The sequence below is a fragment of the Porites lutea genome, chromosome 5 (assembly GCF_958299795.1).
Source record: "Porites lutea chromosome 5, jaPorLute2.1, whole genome shotgun sequence".
NCBI classification, from domain to species: Eukaryota; Metazoa; Cnidaria; class Anthozoa; order Scleractinia; family Poritidae; genus Porites; species Porites lutea.
In genome coordinates, this window is record NC_133205.1 from 26,739,569 (window position 1) to 26,763,742 (window position 24,174).

Here is a 24,174-nt window from a genome sequence, read left to right on the forward strand (position 1 = left end):
AATTCAGCTTGCTCCAAGACTAGATGCTACTTCAGTTTACTAGTGTAAAGTAACTGTTGTGAGAATCTCGAGACTGTTTGTGTTCTTTTTGTAGCCGGTACTCAAGCAGAACTGAGGTGATGGCATTCTGTGAGAAGCGAAGCTGTGGAGCCATCTTGACCACTGATGGTGTTGTAAAATCTTTGGTTTGGAAGGTCTTGGGCAGTCTTGTTAAACACAATGGAGTAAGTAAACCTGTCTTGTTGCACTTTGAATCACTGCTATCAGTACCACGAGATCAGGTTTTACCTTGTAAACTTAGTTATAAGGAGCACGCCTGCAAGTGTATATTCACTTAGCCTGTTTTTGCCCCTCCAAATGTAATCCCCCCAAACTCATAACACAAAAAATCCTCTGTTAAATAGCCCCTCCAAATATAAGCCCCCTGGGGCCTTGTACTTGGAAATTTCCCTCAAATACAAAGCAAAACAAAGCAAAAACGGTAAATTTCCTTCCAAATATAAGGCTAGCCCAATCTATTTTCAAAAAAACAAATTTCCTTCCATAGATGAGCCCCTCCGAATATAAGCCCCTCAAAAACAGGGCCTTTGAAAAATATAAGCCCCGGGGCTCATTTTCGGAATTTTATGGTATTTAGCATGAAAGTGCCAACTGGGGACACTATTTTTACGTCACCTACTGGAGACGGAACCACCATTTTTTGTTGTCATCCAAGCCACACGAAGGTCCAGCTGCTTGCAGTGCAAAAGGAGTGCCTTCATTTCTCAATTGTTTTAAGACCCTGAGTAATGGTCTGGCCTCGGGAATAGAACCGTGACCTCTTGCTCTGCAGTCAAGCGCTCTACTGACTGAGCTAATCCTGCCGCGGTTTGCATCTTTAGGCCTTTGTGGCATGTGACCTTGCTGAAGTAATAATGGAGAACTGGAGAAGTTCCAATGACCGTGGGGAGAATGACTTTCTTGCCCCTGAGAGCTTGCCTCCTACAGAGATTGATACCAACCAACATGTGATGGTATTCAGAGAGATGCTTCTGGCTGGAGCAACTAAGGTAAAGATTGTGAAGTTGTCTTTCAAAGAAATTAAAAGGTGTCCTATTTTTTGTCAGCTGCAATTTGGCGAATGCTGCTGTTGTTTGTCATCTTGGCTAACAGTTTTTGAGCTCTAAGTCTTGGGCATTTTGTTTTGGAACGCTTACCTAGTGTCATCTTCTGTTTTATCTCTCATGGTTTACCTCTCGTAAGTAGCCATGCAAAATGCGAAGATTTAAGAAGTGTTTTTTTTTTCACAAGAATAGTGTAGCAAATAGAGCAAATGTAGAGATCACACCATGCATCAAGAATTCAATTACTTACAAGAGGTTAAAAACGAAAATGTCTTTTACTAGACAGCTCTCTAAGCTGCGACCATTTTGGTCTCCATAATAAGTGGAATAAAATGATGGTAAATAAAATTGCAGCAGAATCCACTGATTTGCCTACCTGTGACTATAGCAGCCACGTGCCAATCGGGAGCATTTTTATCAGTTGTGTTTATTGTCTTTCTAAAGCTTATAAAATGAGGGAAACATGCATTTTCATGACATTTTCTCCATTTCATAACAAATTTGCATCTTACCCTGGTTGTGTAGGTAGCCCTGAGATGGCCCTGCACCTCCAAATTAGTTAGGCAGTTATTTTCATTACTTCAAACCCCCATATGCAATATTAAAGAAAGTGTCCTGTTTTGTTCTGGTGACCAATTTTTTATGTTTGGCAACCATTCAATAATTTTAGATTGCCAAATATATGGCAACTTTGAAAAATTTGAGCTGAGAGCACTTGAGATTCTAACCACAGGGCTTTGACTTTGAAAAATTGGGGCGTTTTTTGGTTTTGTGGAAACCATTGTTGGTTCACTTTTGAGTTGTGTTGTCGGTTATTATTCAGCTTTGCATCCATTCTCCTGCATCACTCCAACAAAAGGTGCAACTTTTCAAAGTGTCTTCTTTAAGTGTGCTTCTATATTGCTGTGAGTCTGGGGTCCTAACATCCAACCTCTGTCGTCAACTTGATTCTTTCCAGACGTCTTGCCTTAAAATCATACTTGGTGAGGAAGTCTATGGTAGCATGCTGGGGACAGTCCCCCTTTCCCAATCAGTTAAAGCCTGATGGCACCCCCAGGGGGACCTTTTTTGTAAATATATGCTCCGACACATTGTAAACCAAGACTTGGTGGACCTAAAATTCTATTCCACAAATATGCTGGAAAGCTAATCAATCCAGAAAATCCCCCCCCCCCTCCTCACAAAATCTGTACTTTGGCATAGGACTGCAAAGCTTGGAGGTGCTTGGAGGTCAACTCTTGGCACCACTGGGAACCCCCAAGCAGAAAGAGAGAGAGAGATCTTTAACAACAACAAAAAGCTACCAAAAATTGGTGTTTTTGTATTGGTGGTCACTTATGGGATGTCAGGTCTCACAGAGAGGGTTGACCGTATATCAAAGGAATATTTATTGTAATTTAATAACATTAACCAGTTGTCTATAATATTGCCATGTTTGTTGTTTTTCTTCTGCAGGATGCTCTTGAATACTGCATGAGGTACCGACTTTGGGGACATGCTATGATGCTATCGTTAAAGCTGGATAAAAAGATTCAAGTGGAAGTGTCCAATAGGTAGAAACCTGTTTATAAGTCTCACCTTTTTATGTGGCAAAATTATCTATCAATTATTGAAACAATAATTAATCTAGCCTTTGTTAAATGATCGCAGGTTTTTGAAGACCATGACAGACTTTGATCCAATACGGACTGTTTATGATCATCTCTCTGGAAGGCAACCTGTAGCATTAATGGTAAGTTACCTTCAGGGGGAACAAACCAGATGATACATGTTTAATGAAAGAGTGATTTTATTTCAAAATGGTTGTGAACCTTATGAGTAGTTGACCTGCCCTAACTGAAGATCTCAGGGTCACTCTGGATTTCAAGTGACGGGGATGGTTGATTTGGGGCAAAAATCAAAACCAAAGAAAACCCCTAGCACTTCTAACAGCCCCCCCCCCAAAAAAAAACAAACAAACAAACAAACAACAACAACAACAACAATGAAAAAACATTGACCATGCAAAAGTTAACCCCAAAAATTTCCTTACTGAATTTCCGAGCCTTATTAACTGGTTTTATGAAACAGATGCAATGTAATGCATTGAATATTAAAACAGGCACAAAACAATGCAGCTGGGATACATGGGCACTAACACTAATCTTGAGATGGTTTTGAAGACCCAAAAATCCCTATATAATCAGGAAGCCACCCAAAAACATACTTGCCAAATTTTCCAACCCCCCTAAAAATCGAGGAATAAAAATTGCGAGCCCAAAAAAATGCTTTGATAATCCCAGTCACTTGAAATCCCGAGTACCCCCTTCCCCCCCTGCACGCCCCCAAGCTGAAGATCTGCAAGCCTGTACACTTTCAATAGTCTCTTTAAATTAGACTTAGTTGTGGACAGAAGCCAATAGCAGAAGATTCAAAGACATTTGTAGAAGGGATTTAGTTATTATTTCTTTTTTCAAGAAAAAGATCTTGGTCCAAAACTTTTTTCAAGATCTATAGGATTAATATTCTCCCATCAGAAGTTAAGGCATGACGATTAATTTTTAACGTTTTTTCTTTCTTTCTTTCTTTCTTTCTTTTGTTTTTTTTTGGTGTACTGTAGGATAATAAGAGACTAAAAAATTCTTATTTGTTGTACTGCTTGGATTTTAAGTTTACTACAGGCAATACCGTTGTCAACAAAATAGAAATTTCTAGATTGGGGGCATTTATGATGTGGGACAAAAACATTTTGTTTTTTAACTGAACTGAACATTCTTTTTATTTTGTTTACTTTGTAATCCTTTTCTTTGTTTGTCAGACCCCTGATGACTGGCAAAGAAGCTTGGCAGCAATGGTTGCCAACCCCCCTCGTCAGCATCCACAGTGTATCAAGAAAAACATAACATGTCTAGGGGATACTTTGAGTAAGTGTTTTAATCAAAGTATTTGCAAGTATCTATAACTTATAATCCTTAGATTGAGGCTGTGTGGTCAAGCTGTAGTGGTGCTGGACTTGGAATCTGTAGGCCAAAAGTTCTAAACCTAAAGCCCTGCTCTGGCCATTGTTTCTCATTAGCACTGAGTTCAACTCTGCAGCCTTAAGGGTGAAAGGATAAAATTGATCAGTTTGATTTTTATCTGATTTTCTTTCTCTTTCAGTGTCTAATGAACAGGTGTGGGCTGCACATCTTTGCTACCTGTTGGCAGGGGAGAAATTTGGCTTTCCAACTGAGGATAAAACCAAGATGGCCATAATGGGAATTGACCACAGGTAAAGCGTCAATAAACAAAATGTTCTATCTCTATCGAGAACATGACAATAGTAGTGTTGTTGATGTCTTAGTATTAACATTGCTAACACCCTTGTTTTGACTTGACACCATGAGATAGCCACTGCATCTCATGATCTGTACAACTTAAAAGACACTTCAAGTTACCCGTAGCATTTAATATGGAATAGAACCCTTTAGCCCCCCTGACTGACCAACATTAATTTTAACTTCACCTTAAAGCAACACTGTTCAGTTAAAAAAGTTGGTAAGAAATAAGGAAATGATCAACAGATGAAAGGGTCTTGATCATTTGACAAATTCTCCACACCAGTACCATAAGGAATGTATAGAGAACAGCTAAAAGAATTTGCATTTGGTAACCACTTATGTACAATCCATTTCTGCAGTCCTAAGTGCTCACTTAGACCTAGAAAATAGTTCATTTACTGGTGTTTTAATGGCTTCTTTGAGAGCAGGTTATACAACAATGGTAAATCCTGCCACTGGAATTAAGAATTAGTCTTGGTAGTTTTGTTCTCGTGATAGTTTTGAATTTTTCTAATCCTTTGTTTGTCTTGTGCATTTTAGAACCAACAAAATTGCAGAGCAACACCTTCCCTTGGAGAATTTGCAGATGATGGAGGTATGCTGTGAAATGTTCAATTAAATTTTAATTGAAGATTTAAGAATCTTTCAGCTGTTTTGTATTTTGCGATATTTCTGCATCGCTTGTTGCAGTGTTATAAATAATTCTAATTGGTGATTTTTTTATAAGGTCCTAGAATATGCCATCAGCCTCAGTGATGAAGAGTTCTTTATTCCAGTCCTACAGGTTTGTTTTTTTGCACTGTAATTTGTAGCATGTGTGTTAACGTGCAATAATTTTGTTATCTTTTACCATTTTAAGGGTTTGTGTATTCAAGCTAGAGTCTGCTTTTTAAAAAATAATACCCATTTTGGGACCTTAGAGGTTTGGTTTGCACATCCTTGTACATACCATCCTATTGAGGTTTTAAAGTGGAGTTACAAGGGTCAAGCAGTCAGCTTGCTCTGTTCTAGACCTACAGGGCAATATTTTGAGCTTTGGTTGTTGGCACAGGACTGTTTTGAGGTAGTTAACTTTGTTCTACACTGCTTTACTTCTCAAAGGCATCTAAATGATTATACTGTACCCTTGCAATGGGCAACAAATGCCCACTTATTTCACTTATTTCAATCACCCCATTCCCTCGCCCCACTCGATCCATTCCGTGCCCTTTCTTCCTGAAAAGAGATAGGAGTGCCTTTAGGTGTTTCATGACACAGGAAATTAACTTTACCCTTTGGTTTCAAGGCACCAAATTGATGAGAACAAAAGTTAATGTTCCAGTCTCACTTGTTGTTTGTCTTTCTCAGTCATTCAAATTTGTACATGCCAGCAAGTTGGCGGAGGCTGGTTTCACTGAAGAGGTGAGCTCTAAAAATGCTGAGTGTTAATGTACTTGCTTTAGAACTAATAGCTTCATTCTTTAAAGCTACTGGCATTAGACAAAAAGGCAAACAAGTTACAAGTCAACAAAGCTGAAATATTTTTTATCACCTGCACTGCTTGTGCACTTTTGACAAAATTAATGGTCTGGCTAATGACCTTGCAGTATTAGCACCATTTTATATGATATTTTGAATATTAATATTATTATTTGCGTGGGTAGGATGCTTTGCTATACTGCAAGTTAGTTTATTGTTATTCATAATTCTGAACATTTAACATTTTATGAACTGAGGAAACCAGAATATCATAAAGCTTGCCTGTAATTGTTACAGCCTTTACAGTTTGTTTATTTAACTAGAAAATATTATTAATAGCCTGAAGATTTTGTATTACAAAATTTTTATTAGCATCCTACCAATGTTTATTAGTATTACTATGTTATGATTATCATCATTATTACTGGCAATCATGGGTTTTTTTCCATACTGCAAATGTTCTAATAATAAATGATTACTCTTGTGAATAATGACAGACTTAACAGATTCCATTTGATTAACTAAAGATACAGCTAAACTTGTTATTATAATGACTGTTTTTGCAGTTTATTGACCAGACTATTTTGTACCTTGTTTCTCCCTTAACAACAACAACTTTTATTGACCTATTATACATAAGAAAGATGAAATTTACATGCAATAAAAATTAAAGCTAAAAGGGGTGTTGGCATTATTGCAGGCTCTCCACTATCTAGAGCTCATTGGGGAGGTGATTATAAAACATCCCACTCACTGCAATGTAACATTAGTAAAGAATGTGCGAGAGGTATGTTGAAACTAATGACATAATATTTTGGTTTAGTATTAAGTTGCATAAATGGGTATAGCTATAGTTCAAATTATATTGCTGTAGTCATTGTTTACAATTCTGCTTATTAGCATACAAGTTAATGCAAAAGTTTAGAGGGCTGGTTAACTTGAGCAGTTTGTGAAATTTTCAGTTCTTTGCTTGTTCATTTAACCTATTGCATTTTTGATGTTCTCATTGTCATCACTTTTGTCACTGCTTAAGCTCCCTAATGTCTTTGAAATGACAGCTAACTCTAATTAGTGGTCCTTTACACTTTAAATGGCATTGAGCAAGTAAACATATTTTTTAGTTATTTAACTCCATGACGAAAATGGTCAGTGAGGAGTAGTGTCCATGTTAAAGACATCAAAGCCATAACGTGACATTTGGTAATGTATCTCTTAGACCAAAAGTAATGTCCCTAATAGAGGGTTTTTCTTATCATGGAGGAAGACATTTGACTGTATTGACTCTTCTCTTCAGCTAACTGATCACCTTACAAGTGACAATCAGGAGGCTGCTGATCTGTTGGAGATGCTTGATAAGGTTCTTCAAACCAAAGAGGTTAGATAAAACTTATTTATAATTTAAGCTGTTATTGTAAAACTTGCAGTTTTGTCATTTTATGGTACAAGATCATTTTATTATTTGCTTTTGAGAGAAAAGCTGCCTGCATTTTGTGCTTATGTGCTTTGACACTTCTCACTTGTAGACAACTTCACAAATCAGCAGTTCTGTGACAGAGAGTGAAAGTGAAGTGGAAGAACCTCTTGCAGAAAGCTCAGCATCATTCTTCTCAGGTTATGACCCCTCTACTAACACACCCAAACACCAGCCAGAGCAAATGGATGAAGCCCAGCACCAGCTTTCTTACACTGAAACATCGATGAGTGCGCCTTCAGTGGCCCAAGAACCACCAGAAGTTGAATATAAGCAAGATTACTGGGCAAATGGCATGCCCACAGGTGACAACCAGGAGGCATTCACAGGAGGTTTGGATGCACAGGCTACCCAGCCTGAACTCCCCTCGGCCTTTATTCCAAAGGCACCTGAACCTGCTCCACAAGTTCCATTCTTTGTTCCTGGTCCAGCTGTGGCACAGCCACTTCCTGTGCAGAATGAGCAAACAGAGACAGTTGAGGAGCAGCCTGTTGTTAATGGCAGACAGTGGGCAGAAGAATCTAAGAAGGTTGAACCTTTGCCACTAAAAGGTATGTACCAGTGTACAGCCAAAATTCGGGGCACTTGTTCAAGTAGGTTTTAATGATGGGGGACAGGGTGATGAGGGGTGGGGGGGGGGGGGGCTTATTTAGCTTTCAATCTTTGTTTGTGGAAAAAAAACGGAGACATCTGGAAATAGCATTAATTGGAACTGCTTTAATGGGAAATGTTGTTGTATATTGATGCCAGTGTTTTAAAAGTTATAAAAGAAAAAAAAAGAGGCCGTTGTTATGACCTTCCCATTTAAGAAATTTTGGAGATTGTCAATAAGCATGCCTATTGGGGAGAGAGCCAAGTGGTGTGGGGAGAAAATTATAATGCTTGAATTTTCGAACCAACATTTTTACAACTGAAAATAAACAAAATCAGCAAAATCATTTCGGCCCAGTTGAGGGCTGTCACTAAGATTTCAAGTTGCTGGGTATTAGTGGGCAATAAATTTTTAAAGTAGGGAGTTCTTGGCTCTATTTTCTTTTGTTTCTTATGAAAGTAGCTGGGTGTCATGCTCATAGTAATTGAGGGAAACCCCTGGCCCTCAGTCCCTTGTGACAGTCCTAGTCCAGTTCCTTTAGCAATCTTTAGCAATAGTAATGGTATATTACTTTTTCCTGGTTTTTTTCCTGGTTTAGAACCTGATGTTCCAAAGAAGACTGAATCAGCAGCTAAGCCAGATGAGAAGAAAAAGAAGAAAGAACCTGCTGCCCGCAATAGCCCAGTTAGTTCAACTAACTTTTTATTTCATAACCTCATCCTTGTCTTTGACTTTTTTGGCAAATAGCACCAAATGAATTTGTGAAATTTTTGAAAAATGGTAAAGTGAATTAAAACATTGACATTAAGGCTTAAGATGTTACAGAAAAATCTAAACATCAGTCCATAATGTGACCTTCCTTCCTGACTTTTCAACAACTAAATAGTTAATCAGAAAAAGCTGACAGCTATGTACTGTGACTGGACAGCCTTTCTTAAAAACTGAATGAATGAGTGAATTTGATATGTTATTGCAACTACTTGTCACTTTGTGTTGCTAAAAGAAGTGCTTTTGTTCTTAGATGGGTGGCTGGTTCTCTGGCTTGCTCTCAAAGGTGATTCCTCGTGGTCCAAATCAAATGATTCTTCCTGATGACAGCAAAAAATCGGTAATAATAATAATAATAATAATAATAACTTAATAACTCCTGATAATCTACACATGGCCCTCCGTTTGACTGTTCATGCGCACTTGAATATGCAAAAATATGGACTGTTTTGCCGTCTATCTTAAAGATAGGGCAGTGCCATTTTTGGTTTATTTTAAGGGTAAGCTAACAGAACAACTTCCTGGCAGTGCTTTTAGCCCCTCTGCTGGAGTTGTTGAATTCATTGTTTCTCTATCATTTCAATCTTATGCAGATTTACTGGGATGAGGATCTTAAGAGATGGGTGAACACAGATGAAGATGGGCAGGTTTGTATAGCTTCTCTGCTGGTGTTACTGTGCTTCAGTAACATGCAACCGCTGAGTCAGTTTTGTTTTCATTTTAAGTCACACAAAAAGTGAAAAAAAAAGGGTAAACATGTGATTGATTAGTACATAAAATGTAGCTAATTGGGGAACTGACACCTTCCTGTAATTTCCAATTGGCCTCTATTCAAGCTAAACTATTTACATGAATTTAATTGCATTTGTATATATGTTGATTTTAACAGCAAGCAATTTCTGACAGTTTATCTACCAATTACTTTTTTAACTTGAAAATGGTCATGAGTGAAACGTTGAGGGGGCGGGGGTGGGGTTTGGTAAAGGGGGTGTTAATGTCATATTGAGGCGACAGTTCCTTGTGGGAAGCAGAAGTTAAATGATTGTCAAAGATGCATTTGTTTTATATTGAATGGTTTTTGTCTTGTTACATTTCAGGACAATGCTCCTCCACCCCCACCCCCAAGTGACATGCAGCTTGGTTTTGGCCAAAATCCCATGATGCCATTTGGAAATGCCACTCCTGCCACTTCAGGTATGTGTTGAAATTTGTTTAAAAGGATTTTCTTTCAGTCATCTTTGGGAGAGTTTTTATTTAGAGCACCATGTTTGATATGAGTGATAATCAGTATAGTTTTAATTGCACAACTACATCCCAAATTTGTCTTAGGTTGTATACCTCCTGGCTTAGGTTTTTTAGGACTGTGTTTGCCATTTCATCAACTTAAAAAAATTACTGATTTGCAGTCTAGTGTGTGTGTCAAAAATCTAAGGAGAATTTCCATTTCTACTGGTTTTTGTCACAAATATTTCAGAAGGTTTACAACTTGTGAACCGAAAACCAGTTAAAAACTCTTTATAACACAAAGTTTCATTTGTTTGGGATTTTTCTTTGCTCTTCGCAAAATCCATTTGGTGTTAGTTGTTTTTTGTAAATTTGCTGCAAATTAACGATGTAGGGAGACCAAGGTTAATATTTCATCACAACATGATATTCCAATTAAAATTTCAGGATGGGGGGGGGGGGGGGGGAGGGGGTATTGGTTAACCATGCAGTAGTGTCTGTAAATTAGAATATTAGCTAATGCTTTTTCCTTCAAATAGGTACTACAACCCATAGTGTTGGTACTCCCTCATTCCCTGGGTCTGCAGCGCCCCAGCAAGCTCCTGGAGTTACCCCTGGTGGTATGGCCACAGCCACACCTCCTGCTGTTTCTAAATTTTCCAGGAAAGCCTATGGAGGAGGAAGACTAGGTGAGCTTTAAACCAATAACAGTTCAATTCAGTTCCTTCAAATATTTGAATCAGATTTGATAAAACAGATGCTAATCCTCTTACTCTTAAAAGTAGGAAATCTCAAATGGGAAAAAAAAGCTTAGTTTCCTTTTGTGTGATACTGGAAAACAAATAGCACCATGTGAAAGTATTAGTGAAGAGGTTTCACTTTAAAGATCATACCATGGGATTTCATCCAGAGACTTAAAAATTAGACGTAAGAACCTGGCAAATAACATTAGAACCATGAGAAGGTACTGCTGAAGAGGTATCCCCCCGTAAAATTCCGAAAATAAGCCCTTAAATCGCCCCTCCAAATATAAGCCCCCGGGAGCTTGTACTTGGAAAATTGCCCTCAAATACAAAGTAAAATAACTTGTTTTACTTTGTATTTGAGGGCAAAAACGGTAAATTTACTTCCAACTATAAAGCCCAATCGATTTTGAAACGCAAATTTCCCTCCGTAAATAAGCCCTTTCGAATTTTAGCCCCTCCAAAAATAAGCCCCTCAAAAAGGGCCTTTGAAAAATATACGCCCCGGGGCTTATTTTCGGAATTTCACGGTATTAAAGTGGCCACACCACAGGATTTCATCCTCAGAGTTAAACGCTGGAACCACATTCATGTTTTCATCAGGTGATACGTGCAAGTACAGCTTTTCACACATTAAATGTTCCTTCTTTTTTCCCTTCAGCTAAGAAGTATGTTGATGTTCTGAACCCCACTGGACAGAGCTCAGCTAATGGTCCAGTTATGCTTCCAAACAGTCTTCTCCCTACCTTCCCTGGTCCTACTGCAGCCATTAATCCGGCAACGCTATTTGTGCCTACTCCTGTGACTGGTATGAAGGATTTGTTGTTGACATTTCCTGTCTTTTAGCTTTTTAAACTCTATCATAGTGCCAAATAAACACTTCCTCAATTGGCTGCCACGTCAAGGGTGTCGTGTAACCTGTACATGCGTAAATAAAATAGAGGCAACTTTTACGTTTACTCACGTCACTTCATACATTGCCTCTATGTTATTTACCCGCATAGGCACGTAAAAATTACGCGACAGTGGAAATTCACCATTGGTCATTTAAAAGGATAAGCATAGAATACTTAAAAGAACTTCCTTTCCAACCAGTAACGCCTGACTGTAATAACTGACACTTGCAAAACGTTTACAGTATGCTCTCGAATGTTTGCTTTTAGATCCTTCCTATGAAGAGCAGGCGGCTACTGAGCCTGTTGTTGCTAATCCCGGTTCCCGCCCATCATCACGGTGAGTACATTTTTCAAGTGTTAGCCTTGCCCAGTACTGATCAGTATTAAAACTGTCCTAAATACATTAGTTCCCCGTCACAAGTGGAAGTTGAGCCTTTTAGACACAACAAGCAAACCTGAGAAATTTTGTAAATTGTGTTATCTAAGGTCATCAGAACTGTATAGAGACTGGCTTATGTTATAATCAGTCATTATTCCTTGTTGATGTCTTTGTTATTCAGCCCTTTATATTTTAACTTTTGATTTCTTACAGAAATGATGAAGACGATGGCGCTGATCAGCAGTCACAGGTAAAGAAAGCTCCTACTTTTGGAACAAAAATAATTACGAAAATATCTGTCTGATTGCGTTGAAACGTGGCCACTAGGTTTTCGCCCGGCGCCGGGCGCAGCCCTGCTCCAGGCCAGTGCTGTGTCCAAAAAGTAGGGGACTTGGCATCTTGGTTGGCACAGCTGGATAGCTCAGGGACTGCCCTAACAGTGGATGGGTGGATCAGGCCTGGGGGGCAAAACTAGTGTGGTAGGGAGGGGGTTATTTTGACACAGCCCCTTCAGTAAGAAGCAGTGTTCAGTAGAGGCTTTGACTGGCAAGTACCTTGTTCTTACTTTGCCCTAGCCAACTGAATCAGGCCTCTACTGAAAATGATTATCATGATATTTGCAGAGCTCAGTGGGAGGCGCAGACAGTCACCCATTGTCTGTGTGTGTGTGTGTGTGTGTGTGTGGGGGGGGGGGGGGTGAAAGTCTTGGTACCATTCAAAGACATACTTAGCATAGGACCTGTAGACACTCACTGAAGCCATGTTTACATAAATTCAGTCAGATATAAATGAATAAACACTTTTATTCTTAACTCTTAACTTGCAATAAATGGTCATGCTTTTTCAATAACAGTGAAATTATTACTCTTTATAACCTAAATTAAAGAACAAGAAAAGCTGGTAATTTTAAATTGGTGTTAAAATTTTTTTCAAAGTAATCATGTGAAATGATCTCATGGATAACGTAGATACCCTGGATGTGTAATTTTATTTAATTGTCGTTTCTGATAAATTGATAATTAACAAGCCCACAAACTGATGAAATTAGGACCAAAAAATGGCTAAAAATTGGCGAGTTACAGGTGAGCAGCTGAATGAGACTGCTGAAATACGTTTATGTTTCTTGACGTACAAACTGTGTGAATAATTTTATTCCTTGCTAATTTCTTTGTAATTATTGTTAACTATTGGGTACTTGAACCTGTTCTCGTTGAATACTATTCAGGACATGTGGAGTGTTTTCTATATCACGTGCGTGAGCTGTGTCGTTCTTGTATTCATCACGTGCAGTGTTGTTGATTTCACGTGCACAGTCGTCTCTTTCTAAACGTCCCCTTTTGATTTCAGCATTCTCGGTCAAGCTCGGTCTCCCTAACTTCAGCAGAAGTTCGTAGCTACATGATGCCTCAGGTATTTCACTGCATTCTGCCTATGTAACGGTTAGCTCAGGCAGAGGCAGTGAAACAACAGTTCATAGGCAGATAACATGGTCTAGTCAGACTAGACGCTTAGGCAAGACCAGGGTAGAGAAGTACAAGAGTAGCTTTTAGTGGGCTAAACAGGAACAGGTTAGAGGGAATAGACAATGTGGAATTTCTTTTCTTAACTAGACAGTCTAAATTTCAGTTTCATCCTGAGTGACATAAATGCTTTTGCTAATTGCATTTCCCATTTCAAGTGTCTGTCTGTTTTCTCACCTCCAGTGGACACTTTCAGCGAACCAATAAAAGATCGGAGATAAATTTCCTAGCTAACTATTTAACCTTTAAATATTGTAAAATTTTAGTTTTCCGTTCAGCTCTCTGTGACAGCAAAGTAAACTTGTGCTCTGATTTAACTGCCTAGCTAATCAAAAACTAAACTAAGATCCCTCCGTGCCCTGAAATTTCTAAAAATACATTTTATAACGTAAAGGTGCGGAAAAATTAAATTATTACGGAGACTTATATGTATAAAAATAGGAACAGCAACAGGTGAATAAGGTTATATTTAATTTTCCCCTTACTCCAAAGAGTGGCAGAACTTAAAAATGGAAGGAAATCTTAACTTTCATTTTGTGAAATACTGAAAAACAAGTGATACCATGATAAACACAACAGTAGGGGTTTCACTTGAATGGTAGCATCATGGGGTTTTAAACAAGGATCAAACTCGCAATTCATTGCCGAGTTTCTTGTTGGCGGAAAAATCTCCCGCCATTTTCTTAACAAATCAGAATCGTGACTTGTTGGAACGCTTTTTTTGGCGCCTGCTTCACGTATCTGCGATGTAATTGGTTTCTTTGATGTCAGCTTGAGTTGTGATTAGCTGACATTCATTGAAAGCCGCTCTCTAGTCATTAGCACGTCTGTCTTTTTGATGACCACCATTAACTTTTAACAATACTTTTTTTATTATCTCAGATCCCAGATCCTCCTCCACAAAGCGCTGCTGCACCAATGTTCTTTGACCCGTCGGCTTTCAGCCAGCCCAAGGCTCAGGCTTCTCCAAGAAAGTCGCGCTATCCGGGTCAAATAAGAAAGTGAACTAATTTATCTGAAATTTTCCCAAGGATTGAAGATTTAAACAGTTGTCTCTTGATGTATTTTAATGATGCTTTGATTTATGTCCGCCCCTGGTTAAACAAAAAGTTTGTTTGTTTTTCAAGTTTTCAGCTGACCTTAATGACGCATCAGAGCCCAACCTCGTCCCCAGGGCTTTTCCCTCCAAAAATGGGTGGGGCGGGAATGAGGGAAAAGCCCTGGGGACGAGGTTGATCAGAGTAAATCTCATCTTTCTTTCTTTCTTTCTATTCTCAGTGATTCTTCATTTCCACTGAAATCAAACTTTTTTCGTTAGCCATATCATGTGGCTAATGGTAATTTTTATTTTAAGGAGATTTTTGAAATCCACTCGTATTTTTTTGCGCCTTTAAGAGGCAATTGCTTAAATCTTCAATCCTTATTAGAAACGTCCTTATGAAAATGGAGGGGGGAATTGCTATTTAATTTTAGATTAAATGAGGAACTCAAGGGGTTTCTCGCGAAAAACGTGCTTGAAAAGCCCTCATTTGCACTCTTCTTGATATATATTTATACATGGATAGAAGGCCAGATTCTCGAACGCAGTAGAATAATTTTGTAAAGAGCGTTATTTCTCCTCCAGTGACCTATCTTGATAGATCAAGTAATATCATTTTTTAATATTATGATTATTTGTATCTTAATAGTGACACTCCAAGAGTGCATGCTTTCGATTTCCTTCTTCACCACATCGTAGTTTTGATTATTTTAAGATTCTGATATTCTGTTGTATTCACGCTGTTTGTTTCCTTCAGAATAACACGTTTTAAAGGGAGCTTAACTTTTTCTCTTTTTTTCTGAACTGAGCTCTTCAAATGAAAGCAGATTATTTTCCTTCATTGATATTTGAATAACAGCTAATTTTCTCTCGTGATTCGATTTCTCTGTTCCTAAAATACGCATTTTACTTACGTTTTTCAAATCACTTTTAAGCAAAGATTTAGGCCTCAAATAATAGTTGTAATTATCTTGTCTTTAGATACTTTACAATAGTTACTCTGCCTTTAAATACGTTAAAGTTCTCTGGTCTTTAATTTTCACTTTGTTGCCCTCTATTGTATAGAAAAGAGCCAGCGTAGGAATACCAGCTCCACCAGTAGCTTTTGCCAGGGTGGCTTCTGTCCACATAGCGTGGCGGTCGCTTTCTATCGTCGACTGCCAGCTCGTTCCATCTCATTCCCTAGATTCGTATAGGGCCTTTTGTGCGCTCGTTTCTTACCAGTTCTTTCCGAGGTTTGTATTCCATCCGTGCCTTGCGTGGTAGGTTTTCTAGCACTCTGTATGTCTTCCGTTGCCCCGTTTGGCTGTCGAGCTTTCCGTGCACTCAAACCGGATCGCGACCGGTTTGTTTTGCCTCTCTCGCAGCTAGATTGGGCGACAAAATCTTTCTCTCTTTTCCAGTCGCCCCAGCTTGGTTATTGAGCTTTATCATTCAAACCTGTTCGCGACTGGTTTGTTTTGTGGTCTCTCAGTAGCCAAGTTGGGCGACTGATTCTATCGGTGAAGTTCTCCCAACTTAGTTGTTGACTTTTTCCGTGCATCAGGCCTGTTCGCGACTGGTCTGTTTGCAGTCCCTCAGCATCTAAGTTGGATGACAAAATCTATTTCTTTTTTTCCAGTCACTTCAGTTTTGGTTGCTGAGCTTCAGTGCTTTCAAGCCAGATCGCGACTGGTTTGTTTGCCATCTCTCAGTGACCAAACTGGGTGACTAGTTTGTCTTTCTCTTGTGCTACCTACTGGTGAGGCACATTCAAACCTCAGGATGGTTCACTCTGGCGCGCGGGCTCAGGTCCTTTTCGCTATGTGGACAGTTCTTCGTAAGCGACACTATAACTCTGATTTTAGGAATAGGCTGCTGGCTCTTCCCTGTAGAATGGAGGGCTACTCATTTATATTTTATTCAGAATTATACTACAATGCCTGTACTTCACAATCTAGTATGTTCTCTTTTTTTTTTTAGTTTTCGTCACTTTTTTACGTTATGTCTTGACTTTGTTTCTTGAACTCAGTACAGTCGTTAAAGATTCCAGTTCCTTTTAGCCATAACAAACAACAGCAGCAAGAAAATCTAGCGCTTGCCCTCTGAGGGCACTTCTTTACGTTGTTATTCGAGAATCTGGCTTTAAAATTTTACAGAGTGCATTTGGAGGGCTTGTAGCTTAAGGCACCGAATGTTAAAATAAATGAAATAATTAGCTTGTGTGTTGTTTACTGTGTACTTTCCTCAAGATAAAAGGACTAGTTTTATGGCCTGAGGTACCTTGTTAGGGACAAAGCTACAAATAATTTCTAAATGATGTCTCGGGAAATTTAAGAAATAAGTGGAAAGTTCGAGTGGGAGGGGGTTGCTAAGGGGACTTAGGGCGGATCCAGAGATGCGGAGCGCCTAGGGGACTAAGGGTGGACCCGGAGAGGGAAAGCGCTCAGGGCCTGTAGACGGATAGAGCTAGGGCGGACCCGGAGACGCGGAGCGCCCAGATGACTAAGGGCGGACCCAGAAACGATCATTGATTGGGTTTGGTTGGAGCCTTCCGCTTTATATTGGAGGCGATTTTTTTGACTTGCGTTCTTCGTCCTTTGTTCTTTTTTCACTTCCATTTGTTTGGTTTGGTTTGGTTTGGTTGGTTGAATTTTTCTCTCTCCCCGCCGCGTGTCGCCTTTCCTCGCGTGGGGTGATTTTCACGCGCGCTCGCGATTCGCTCGCTCTACTATCCCTGGGGAAAAATGGGGGACTACTCGTAGTCTAGGGGTTGCTGGAAGTCCAAGCTATGTCACGCGTTGCGTGACATAGAGAGAGAGAGGAAGTGAACTCTCGGGGAACTGGGGACAACAACGTCATGTACGAATACTGCATGTGTGACACATGCAATCATGTTGCGCAAATAATGGCCACCCAACAGCGCAGAGAACGAAGAAAATGGATAGCGTAAATCGACACACTGCTCGTGAACGGCCTGTAAGTAGTAAGGAACGAACTAAGTATCCTTGAAATCAAAAATCGATAACTATATGTGAGAAACATTCAAGGTCTTTTACTACCTCTCCCTTTTGCTCATTACAATCAGATGAGCTTGCAATACTGGCCAAGTTTTGTTGAATCACAAAACGAGCCTTTTAATTTTGTCACAGCTTCTCAACTCTCCTTCCTATCATTTTTGTTTCTGTCCAACCCCAGTGTCCAGTTCATAATCTGCAACTCAATAGTGCAGGAGGTTCCTAGAAAATAATACAATAAGCAGCAATAAGCTTACTGACATTATTGTTTTGAACAGGCCAAAAAAAGTCCATGTTTATGGAAATTCTAAATTGAAAATAAGAAAATACAGCCGGGTTAAGTCTCATCACTTTGTGGTGAGTCTCATGATTTCATGACTAAGTTGACAGCTGATCTCTTATGCTTCTGGAAAAATCACACTCCAACAAGTTTTGAAGCATGTGAACGGTTTTTTTCCAAAATTAATTTAAACAATGAACTCAATCTAAAGAAGACATCTTGCATTCATGTTTGATCAGGAAATTTTCTGAAGTGACAACTTGATACATTGCCTTCACTTTTCAGCCTACTCCCGTCCGAACCCCATCACAATTTGCTTCTAACAAATGTGCTGCTTTAGCTTGCTTCTGCTTGCTGGTACCTAATGTGCATGTTCTTTGTGTCCAATAAATAGAGGATATTACATGGTCACTGAAGAGATACAAAATTTCTCTTTGAGTGTTGAGCACAGCGAATGAGTGAAATATTTTTAAACACCTTAATCTCCCAGTTAGGATAGCTGCCAAGTGAACAAATGTTTACAGCACCATTTGTCAGTAGTAACAAAGTAGATTGATGACAGGGTTTGACAACTGATTTCCCCAGCTTTCTCAAAAAGTAACACTTAAAAAAAACCTTTTGAGCATCTCTAGGATTCATTTCCCCACTGGAAGTCCTCTCAAGAGGAAATTTGGGACATCTCACAACGTTTTCCAACACTTACTTCTTTTCCCAGCTCTAGGTTCAGAGTCTCAAGATTTTTGCTTCTTGGGGGTTAGCAAATCAGGAAATATCTCGATTATAGTACCACTTATTTATTTCTGTCAATAATTTATGACTAATGTTAGTCACATGTTATGAATTGGATGATGGTTATCAGAGGATGTACCCTGTCTGATTTGATTTTATGAAAACAGCGCAAACATAGTTTTTAACGTCTCCCACTTTTTCCTGGCAAGAACTTTTGTAATGTTACACATATTTTGTAATACAGTCGAACCTTCTGTAGGTTGAAAACTCAAGGGCACCCAGTGGCTGTTTTCTGTAAAATATCCTGTTCAAAGAAGCAAATATAATTACCTAGAATTTTGTACATCTTAAGGATGGCAAAACATTTCTAGATGATTTTCCATTCATGCATAAATATTTGAAGCTAGTCTAAAAAAATTCCCTATGATTTAAGTTTAATTTTAGCATTTTTTCACTCCCCAGGTTTAGCTGTTATTTGAAGAAAAAGGAAACCAAAAATTTTGGGAATGGAAAATGTGATAGACAGAGTAATCAGCAAAATTCTGACCATTTGTGAAGCTTGAATTTGCGACTAAAATTTTCAGGAAATAATATTGAGCGAGGCCCTTGCAAATGTGAAGTCTCAAGTTGCCCTAAATTGGCAAACAGATACAAATTTTATAGCACCACTTGAGTGCATTTCTAGATATTTAAAAGTACTCTGGGAGCCTAAAAAGAATTTTCAGTATTTTCAGAAAGTTTGTTGGATGTCGTTCAAAACTTAGTGGTCAATATTATTAAAGGAGGTGTTCACTTACCTTATATGAGAAAAGAACAATGGTAAGAGTCTCTTCCGAGAAGATGTTAGGGCACCAATCTACTTTATGGAAGATAACTTACTGCATGCAATTTTTAAGTTACGATAATTATGTGCAGTATTGATGTTACATGTATGTTGTTACAAAAGTTCTTCATTAACTCTCAAGTAACATAGTTTATATAGCAAACAGAGATAAGACTATGCATGCAAATGGCTGCTTACTAGCCTACGTGTAGCTTCACCCTCTGCCCGGCAAAGGAAAAGTGGAAAGAGGGTGTGGCTACATGTGGGCTTGTTGCTTGCAAGAGGTTAAAAACAATGAAAAATTTTTAAATTGTCAGCCTCAAAAAGTGGTCACATTCACTTACAGGAGATGGTTGTTTATGGGAGGTTCCAGCTGTAAAGCTTTGACTGTGAAAGATTTGTTGTTTTGGAGAGAGCAAAGTCTCCTTCGATCTTCCTAGGAAATATCGGGAAGAGGATATTTCCCGTCATTTTGTAGGAAGATCGAAGGAGACTCTGCTCACAGGGTAGGTGCTCGCTTAATATCAGAGGTACTGTTCACAAACAAGAGGTGGTGGCACTGATTGAAGTTTGAGTGTACAACAAATTTGACAAATGTTGTTAGACTGCAAAGATTTAGTAGGTATTTTTTGAATGTCATCAGGATTTACTGGAATGGAGGAAGTGCCAAGGAAAGGCTGGGTGGTATGGAATGCTGGCTATTTTAGTTGGTAAGTAACAAGATCTTTATTTTCAAGATACATTTAAGTTGGTTGTCAGATTGAATGAGAGTTTCCTTTGTCTCTTGTGAATAATTTGGACCAAACTTCTGTCAGTGATGAATTTAGTTGGTTCACTTTGCCCTCATGGGCATTTCCCACCTTTTGTTGACACTATCTACTTCAAAAGAGAAAAGTGAAGATTTCCATCTCCCATCCCCTCTGCTTGAAGAGGCTCACCAATAGTTTTTTTGGGTTTTGTAAGCATACCACTTTTTTATCCCAATAACTAACCTTTAGATCTATATTAAAAAAGGCACTCTTAAAACGTATGTTTGGGAATGGAATGATCCAGCACCAGTAGTAACTGTCAGAATTATGGAGCAGAGCAAAAATTCTGATTCAGATAATGGAATAAATATTGAAGAACCCTATTGGGGACCCTGTAAGCCATGTTTTGTCACTGTCCAGGCTACCTGTAAGAAACAACAGGTACCCCAACTTTGAATGAAAGGCTGGGGGGGGGGGGGGAGGGGTTTAGACTCTTGTGTTCTCTAAAAGATAGCCCATTTTGACAACAGTTTTTCTAATCAGCAACTTTGTCATCGGTTGAAGGTTGTATATGGTTTGGTGTGAGAAAAGGTCAATTTTCCTACAACATGTTCAGTTTAGAGTAGCCTTGAAAGGCCTATTGTGCTCTATGTTGTTAAAAATTTATTATAATAATAATTATTATTGTATTGGTTGTGAACATAACATTTCCAGTTTTGTTATTAATGCATTTTTAAGAACAGCTGGAAATAAGGCATAAAGTCAATGGCAAAATTTGTTTATATGGGGTATAAAATGTTCTTGGGTCAAATATTATACTAATATGATTGTTGTTAGTGGAATTCTGCAATGAAAGTGAATTACATTATTTCATGCCCTAGCTACATGGCCAATGTGTACAGTGCAGCAATGAAATGCTAGCCATTTTAACACCATTGTAGAGTTGGCTATTCTGTACAGGTTTCCTTAGAACAGTAGTAATTAATAATATATGTATGGACTGGTGACTTTTAAAAAAATATTGTGAGTGCTCATTGCATACATGTGATGGTGGCCATTATGTTAGAGGTTCAACTCTGCCTATTGTGGCAGTCTAGCTTTCACAAAGTGTTTATGTGTGTGCTTCATTTTACATCTGACAGGAGGTAGTGTGGTGTTTGCTGGGCTTTCTGGTTTCCCCAAATTACCAAAGAAGTATCTTCCATTGGTCTCTCTTGGTATGTTACTTTGGATAAAGATGAGGAGATTTTAGCCAAAGGAATCCTCATATATAGTGATAAGAATAAAAAACAATAGTGTCATTTATGCACTTTCCATGTAACAATAACACAACTCATCAAAAATAGTAAACGTAACAGGATTCAATCATTCAGTCATTCAGTCAATCAATCATTCAATAAATCAATCAATCAGTCAGTCAATTAAGCAATCTATAAACTATCAATCTCTCAAACAAATAATCATTCATTCCGTCAGACAAAGTAATCAGTCTTGCTTGTTGTCATTTCTCAGCTCTATATACTTTTTGTTAGTACCCAGGAAACTTTATACCAGGTTTTTGGTTACATTTCAAAGTGCTAGATTCATAGGTGAAACAAGCGGACATAAGTGATTTGTTTTCACCTAATCATTTAAGAATTGTTAATTATTTGTTGTGAAGGTAGGAACCTGATATTTCAAAGGACTGGACATTATGTCCATTCTCTGGCCTCAGGTAATGTCCCTAAACTTTGTGTTATTTTGTAATTAAGGAGGCTCAAACTTACAGCCGATTTGCATTACTTTCTCACAGGTGTAGGGGCTGGCTGTGGATGGTTTGTCTCATACAGAGTGATAACTTCCTGTCACAGGGACCTCTCTCCAGAAGGAACAGTGGATGGAAAAATTAATCAATTGCCAGGTTTGAAGTCGAACCAGTCTTTAAAATATGAAAGAAAAAGGCCAAAATCCAGCCATCATGATTGAACAAGTTTGATCAGGAAAGAATTCATTGCATGGCAGAAATTAGCCCACTAGTCGAGCTCAAAATTTTTCATGAATGAGAGGGAGATTTTTTAATGTTCTCTACAACAAAACCGAACAAGAGAGTGGTAGCCTGTGAATAGGCTGGACCAAAGGCCTTTTCACTGGCTAAGAGAGTGGGAGCTCTGCTATCAGAACCGGAAGTGAGAAGCGAAAGACTTTGAGAAAGTTAAGGCAGAAATTAAAACTTTCTGTGACTAAAAGCTAACTGTGACTTCAAAGTGCATTTTTTTGGGTTAAAATCCAGAGTCATGTATGTCCTTTTTCAGATTCAACAGAGCAAACCAGTAGTACAAATAAAGTGATCAAAATTGTTTGAAAGTTTTCTAAAATAGGTTAGTTAGGAAGGCTTTTTCTTCCTCGTTCTTTTAACTATATGCAAATGCCCATGATTTTTTGTTTTCATGTCTTTTTTTATATTTATACAGAGAAGAAAAACGACATACTACTGCCTCCCAAGGAAACAAAATATGGAGACAAGGGCTTTGTCAAAGAATGATTTTTGGCGGTGATAAAGCTCTAGTATTGTGTACATAAATAGTTAGAAATGTGAGCTGTTGTGTGAAATATGGATTCGTCTAATTCACTTAACTTTAATATTCATCATTAAATGATGAATATTAAATTATTATATTTTGTTCTTCTTGAAGAATGTTTATATATAAAAAAACATTTTAGATCTATGTGAAAGTGTCAGTTGTCTATCTTTAAAAGGAAAATCCTAATTTGGTCGAATGACTCTCGTCAGTCTCAGGTCAACCTGTCTTATTATTATTATTATTATTATTAGTAGTATTATTGTTATTATTATTATTATTATTATTATTATTATTATTATTATTTCTAATTTGCACAGGTGTTTTTTGTCCTGGAAATAACGACATTTTCTACTTTTACTCTGATCCCTTCCCTAGACCATAGACTTAAGGGACCTTTCTCAATTTTGTGGGTGGCTGCTCCAAGAAGTGCAGACTTTTGCAAAGTTCTGTCAGACCCTATTTGGAATTCCAATTTCCTTCGAGTGACCCTTAAAGTTCTTTGGTTTCACTCCTAGAGTTCCCGCAACGAATGGTGTTACTTTTGTCTTCGCCCTCCAAAGTCTAGATATTCCCTTATTGTTATTATTATTATTATTATTATTATTATTATTATTGTTTAGTTATTTTTCATGACTGTTATTGGAAGGGGATATGGCATTTGCTGCGATCTCTTAGCCTTCAGTGCTCAATAGATCTTACTCTGGATGGAGACATGTCATACTTGTCTCTACGTTACCTTGGCTCTTCCTTTACAAGGAGGAGAAGAGAATGATCATTTCATTCTATGGTTCCTAGGCATTCTCTCTTACCAGGGGCCCATAATCCAGAGGGAGCAACTTTCACGTACTGGTATCACGGCGTTTTCACCCACCCTGGTTTATGCACCTATCAATGTAAACCCCGTGGGGGGGGGGGGGGAGTGCGGGCAAGGGGTGGGGATTTGACAAATTTTAAAATTTTTCGATCAAATTCCCCAGGGTGGGAAACGAAAGGTCAATCAAAAGTGTCAAAAAAGCCCCCACCCCAGGGGAAAAAATCTAAACAAACAATGCTATAATACCATATAAAACGAATAAAAGAACATTTCAAACACGTTGTTACTACTTTTATTTGCGGTTAACGGAAGCTCCATTAAATTACTGGCTGTAATTAAGTATTTTATCTCTCCACTAGCATCTCTTATCTTGAACAGCAAAATCACTCCAGGAAGATTGACCGTGCTATATAATATTAATAAAACGTAAAATGCTTTATAACATCTGCTCAACATGTCGGAACAGGTCGGATCAGTGACCCATAAAAAATCCTCTGACTTTCATGGTGGAATTCGATTTCAATCGAGTTTTACAATCAGATGGGAACTTGGAGATAAAAACTTCCACAAAATAGACATTATCTGTTTAGATGACAGTTTAAAGTATCAGATTATGGCGATTAAAACAAATGAAAACTTCATACCTTTCTCCAACAACGTGACTTTCAGGAAGCCTCGAGGGACTAGCCTGAGTATCAGGCCTTCGAGGGACGGACTTGGTAACTGCTTC

The 24,174-nt window shown here is 38.4% G+C and overlaps 2 protein-coding genes across 5 annotated transcripts in view; both read left to right on the plus strand.

Moving 5' to 3' along the window:
- LOC140938950 (uncharacterized) overlaps positions 1–16,694 on the plus strand; it is a 29,679-nt gene extending 12,985 nt beyond the window's left edge. For 3 of the 4 annotated variants that reach the window (XM_073388485.1, XM_073388482.1, XM_073388483.1), the window contains 22 exons: positions 95–224; positions 882–1,049; positions 2,559–2,656; positions 2,754–2,835; positions 3,901–4,006; positions 4,242–4,353; positions 4,943–4,997; positions 5,130–5,186; positions 5,750–5,803; positions 6,561–6,647; positions 7,155–7,235; positions 7,384–7,882; positions 8,522–8,607; positions 8,945–9,031; positions 9,285–9,338; positions 9,789–9,885; positions 10,455–10,604; positions 11,320–11,466; positions 11,822–11,891; positions 12,147–12,183; positions 13,281–13,343; positions 14,336–16,694. In XM_073388485.1, coding sequence (XP_073244586.1) covers positions 95–224; positions 882–1,049; positions 2,559–2,656; positions 2,754–2,835; positions 3,901–4,006; positions 4,242–4,353; positions 4,943–4,997; positions 5,130–5,186; positions 5,750–5,803; positions 6,561–6,647; positions 7,155–7,235; positions 7,384–7,882; positions 8,522–8,607; positions 8,945–9,031; positions 9,285–9,338; positions 9,789–9,885; positions 10,455–10,604; positions 11,320–11,466; positions 11,822–11,891; positions 12,147–12,183; positions 13,281–13,343; positions 14,336–14,458 — 2,443 coding nt within the window. In that variant the 3' untranslated portion in view covers positions 14,459–16,694. The remainder of the gene's footprint in view (positions 1–94; positions 225–881; positions 1,050–2,558; positions 2,657–2,753; positions 2,836–3,900; positions 4,007–4,241; positions 4,354–4,942; positions 4,998–5,129; positions 5,187–5,749; positions 5,804–6,560; positions 6,648–7,154; positions 7,236–7,383; positions 7,883–8,521; positions 8,608–8,944; positions 9,032–9,284; positions 9,339–9,788; positions 9,886–10,454; positions 10,605–11,319; positions 11,467–11,821; positions 11,892–12,146; positions 12,184–13,280; positions 13,344–14,335) is intronic. The other variant, XM_073388484.1, reaches the window with a different exon arrangement.
- Positions 16,695–17,318: 624 nt separating this feature from the next.
- On the plus strand, positions 17,319–22,701 carry LOC140938720 (uncharacterized). Its single transcript, XM_073388224.1, has 5 exons — positions 17,319–17,450; positions 19,964–20,030; positions 21,212–21,286; positions 21,862–21,969; positions 22,520–22,701. Exons 1-5 carry the CDS (start codon positions 17,358–17,360, stop codon positions 22,588–22,590), a joined length of 414 nt encoding a protein of 137 aa, XP_073244325.1. The 5' UTR covers positions 17,319–17,357; the 3' UTR covers positions 22,591–22,701.
- The last annotated feature ends 1,473 nt before the right edge of the window (positions 22,702–24,174 follow it).